At 36.0% G+C, this 4,092-nt stretch overlaps 1 protein-coding gene across 1 annotated transcript; it reads left to right on the forward strand.

Annotated features, from left to right (window-relative positions):
* Positions 1 to 1,348: 1,348 nt before the first annotated feature.
* Positions 1,349 to 3,775, forward strand: LOC125825282 (uncharacterized). Its single transcript, XM_049504632.1, has 2 exons — positions 1,349 to 1,475; positions 2,779 to 3,775. The coding sequence occupies exons 1-2, from the start codon at positions 1,459 to 1,461 to the stop codon at positions 3,554 to 3,556; spliced, it is 795 nt and encodes a 264-aa protein (XP_049360589.1). The 5' UTR covers positions 1,349 to 1,458; the 3' UTR covers positions 3,557 to 3,775.
* The last annotated feature ends 317 nt before the right edge of the window (positions 3,776 to 4,092 follow it).

Below are 4,092 nucleotides of genomic sequence, written 5' to 3' on the forward strand. Positions count from 1 at the left end.
TATCAATATATCCAGATCCAGGTGCCTTGTAAAACTTACAGTAGAAGCTATACTTTTGCTCAAGTGATTGATGAGATTTTATATGATGAAGAGAGATGATCTAAACACGATACAAATAAATGTAGAAAAATCATATGATAAAAAGTCAAGGAAGAACTTTTGATTGATGTTGGGGAGAAAAGTCATTCATACTACTAATTTATTTTTCGAAAAAAAAAACCAAACTGTCCCCAAATACTTGAATTGAAAGTCAATCCGTTGTCCTTTCTTTTTCTTTATTTTTTCAACCTTCAAAATAAAAAATATAATATAAACTTTAATGATAAATCCGTTTTATCCTTAAACTTTTAAATGGTCAAGATTTTATTTTTCTCATTCACCGTCTCTCGATTCTCCAAACCAATCTCTATTGATTTTCTTCACTCTTAAAAAAGCCATCATTAATCTAGACCACATGACACTCAAAGAAATAACAAACGAGATTCTATACAAACTTACACCATTCATTTTTATCATTCACCTTTTTATCTCCTCCAGAAGACCACTTAATATAAGCGCTACAAGCAATGCCTCTTGGATCAATTGGTAGTGTTTTGTGGCTTCTTCACACATGTCCTAACTGAGCATGACTAGAAGTAAAACAAACATTCTGCATGGATTTCATCGAATTTACTTAGTAGTGCTTTCCCCTGCCACAGTTTGTCGCAAAAGATTTAGGAGTTGAATAGTGTGTACTTGAGTGTTAAGACGTCGATAAATAGCTAGCTTTGACATCGCAATTGGTGATTTGAGAACGATTGATGATGAAATTGTTTCCATTTTCACAAAATGTCGTCCAACTTAATTTGATGGTACTATTTGAGTTCCATTAAAATTTAGTTGAGGTTTGAGGGTGGCTAATTTCAGCTAGAAAAAAAGGACCTATTTAATGGCTTAGTATTGAAGAATATTATTGCCAAATGATGACAATCTTGTTATTTGAAATTCAAGGGCAAATTTAAACTAGTTTATAGATTTTGCTGTTAGTAAAAAAATAATTCATATATTGAAAACTTTATATCTTAAGTCCATAAGGATAAATCAATCTAACACATCTTTTTAACAAGCGTAGATTTGACCATATGTATTTATAAAAAAGAAAACAATACTATTGTCAGATGATAACAATCTTGTTATTTGAAATTCAAGGGCAAATTTAAACTAGTTTATTTTTGCTGTTAGTAAAAAAAGAGTCCGTATTTTGAAAACTTTATATCTTAATTATTTTATAGGCACTAATAACGACGTCGTTTTGATTTAGCTGCCCTAAGTAATTTCTGCGTCTAAATAATGAGTATATAATCTCCTCATACAACAATTGAGAGCTTTCTGGGCCTTTTTGTTCGCTAGGGTTTCGGTGCAGATTTTGATTTTCGTTTCATCTGAATCGTCAGAGGGTTTCTGCTAACTTGCGGAGCTATGTACGGATCAAGAGGGTAAGTTTATCTTACTTGATTAATTCTTAATTCATTCTTCTCCTATCTATTCATGTGTGTTTACTTGTATTTCTTTTTCTATTTTGATGTTCGTTTTCTAATTCCGTTGGCGAATTTCGATGCTGCTTTGTGTTAGTTCCATGTAGTAACTAATAATTATTGAATCTTTTTCTAGTGTTGAAAGGGTTGATTTTGCCTTTAGATTGTAAAACAAACACTTTCTTTTGCTATATATGGGAGGGTGAATTCGATAGCATGGGGTTTCTGAGGGTTAGAACATGCCTGTTACTTCAAGATTATCCTTTGATTGTTTCAACACCATAACTTAAGGATAAATACCTTTTGGGGTGGCTCAGTGGTTTGGGCTTGGGACTTCCGTGTTGGAGGTCTCAAATTCGAAATCCCTTGCCAACGAAAGCAAGGAGTTTTCCTTTTGGGTCGAGCTCGTCGCACCGGGCTTGCCTAGTGCGTGGTTTGCGAGTTATTGCATAGGAGTTGGGGTTTTACCCTGTGCGCACCCAAAGGGTAGCGGCTGTGGGTTTCCCTAATCATAAAAAAAAAACACTTAAGGATAAATTACAGTTACATGTATCTATAACAGTTGTCCTATATAACAACACTTCATTATAACACCCAAGTTTTTTTCTTTTGGAACCAATTTCTCATGTTTTATGTTCTTTATAACAACATTTCGATATGGCATCCAAGAAATGTCCGTTATAGAGAGGTTTGCCTGTAGACCTTTTCAGTGTACACGACTACCATGTTTTTAGGGAGTTGTGGATTTCTGGCTCAAAAGTAAAGTTACTGATCTCTAGGAAGTTTTTACTAGCAATAAATTTGACCTGTACATTTGCTTTAGGATTGACTTATTGAGACTATCCTGGCTTGGAATGTTTAGGTGATTTCCCCCTTTTTTTTATATGATGGTAGGGAAACTTTTGGGTTGTGATTGTCTTTTTCAGCATGGTAAATGTCTTATCTAGCTCACTTTGTTTGTGTTGCTAGATATATTAAGAACTTATTGAAGGTAAAAAAATAACCCCTTTAAACTTGAGAAGTTTATGGTTCAGGTTTATGCTTAGGTATTGATTTATCGTGATGACTCCAATTTATGTGTTTTATTTTCTTGTAATTATGCTTGTTGGTTGGAAGCATGCATGAAATGTTGTGTTTTTGTTTGGAGAAAAGTAGTATATGAAACTAGGTTGTAGGAGAAAATATGGGCTGGGTTTGGTTTCTTATTAACAAGGTTGAGTGGGGGAATTGTTTTTTTTTTCTTTTCTGGGTATCAATAATGAAGGGCAATGTTGGGGAGCGGGGGGTTTTCAGACGGGTACGAGATCGGCTCAAAGAGACCAAGAATGATGGAATCAAATCCCTACTTCGCAGTGAACAGCAGTGCAAGTGGCTATCAGCAGGCTTTTGACTATGATAACAGATCTCCGCCTTCTGCCTTTCCTGTTGTTCGTTTAAGGGGTCTTCCATTTGATTGCACTGAAATTGACATTTACAAGTTCTTTGCTGGCCTGGACATTGTGGATATTTTTGTGGTCAACAAGGATGGTAGGTTCTCTGGAGAAGCATTTGTTGTCTTTGCTGGTCACATTCAAGTGGATTATGCTCTTCGGAGGGATAGGCAGAACATGGGGAGGAGATATGTAGAGGTTTTCAGTTGCAAGAAGCAAGATTATTACCAAGCTATAGCTGCTGAGGTGAAGGAAGGAGGTTATGAATCTGACTATCGTGCTTCCCCTCCACCTCGTCCAAAGAGGGCCCAGAACAAAGATCAAATGGAGTACACAGAGATATTGAAGATGCGCGGTCTCCCATACCGCTGTAAGAAATCTGATATTCTCAAGTTTTTTGGTAAGGAATTTAACCTTACAGATGACAAGATAAACATTACCTACCGCTCTGATGGAAAAGCTACTGGTGATGCTTATGTGGAGTTTGCATCGGCTGAGGAGGCAAAGGAAGCTATGTGCAAGGACAATATGGAGATTGGATCAAGGTACATCGAGCTATTTCCTTCATATCCAGATGAAGCAAGACAAGCTGGATCAAGATCACGACGATGATGGAGAAGATTTTCTAGTATGGAATTTTTCATTTTGGGTTTAGACGTTTGGTCCTGTTAAAGACTTTCTCACCCCGTTTCCTTACTATGTTTTCTACACAATATATATGAACCTGTGGAAGTTATCGGACTGTCCGTCTTGGATGTCTTAGTTGTGGTATTGGCCAACTCACTTTCAACTCTTGTGCCATCAATTGATTGTCTCTTTGTTCTGTAGTTTCGTTATGCTGAGTATTCTTGCTTTGCAAGTCAATTACTTACAAGTTTATATGCCTTCCTTTCTTTCTTTCTCCAATTTATTATATAGTTTGTTAGCCTTTCTGGTTTTGCTCAGAAGGGTTGGGAAGGTCCAGGTTACTATTTTCCTTGTCTGGGTACTTCTGTTTGTATGCTTATATTCCGTTTGCTCGTTTTCTTCCTAGTACACTTCTCCTTCTTTCTCTTTATTATGAGGTGTGAGGTCTTCGATTTCTACTTTTCAAGTGTCAATTATAGTAATTATGATGACTGATGTATAACAGAGAAATATATTTAGTG

The sequence above is a fragment of the Solanum verrucosum genome, unplaced genomic scaffold (genome assembly GCF_900185275.1).
Source record: "Solanum verrucosum unplaced genomic scaffold, falcon-dt-bn FXZP01000113.1, whole genome shotgun sequence".
Taxonomy (NCBI): Eukaryota; Viridiplantae; Streptophyta; class Magnoliopsida; order Solanales; family Solanaceae; genus Solanum; species Solanum verrucosum.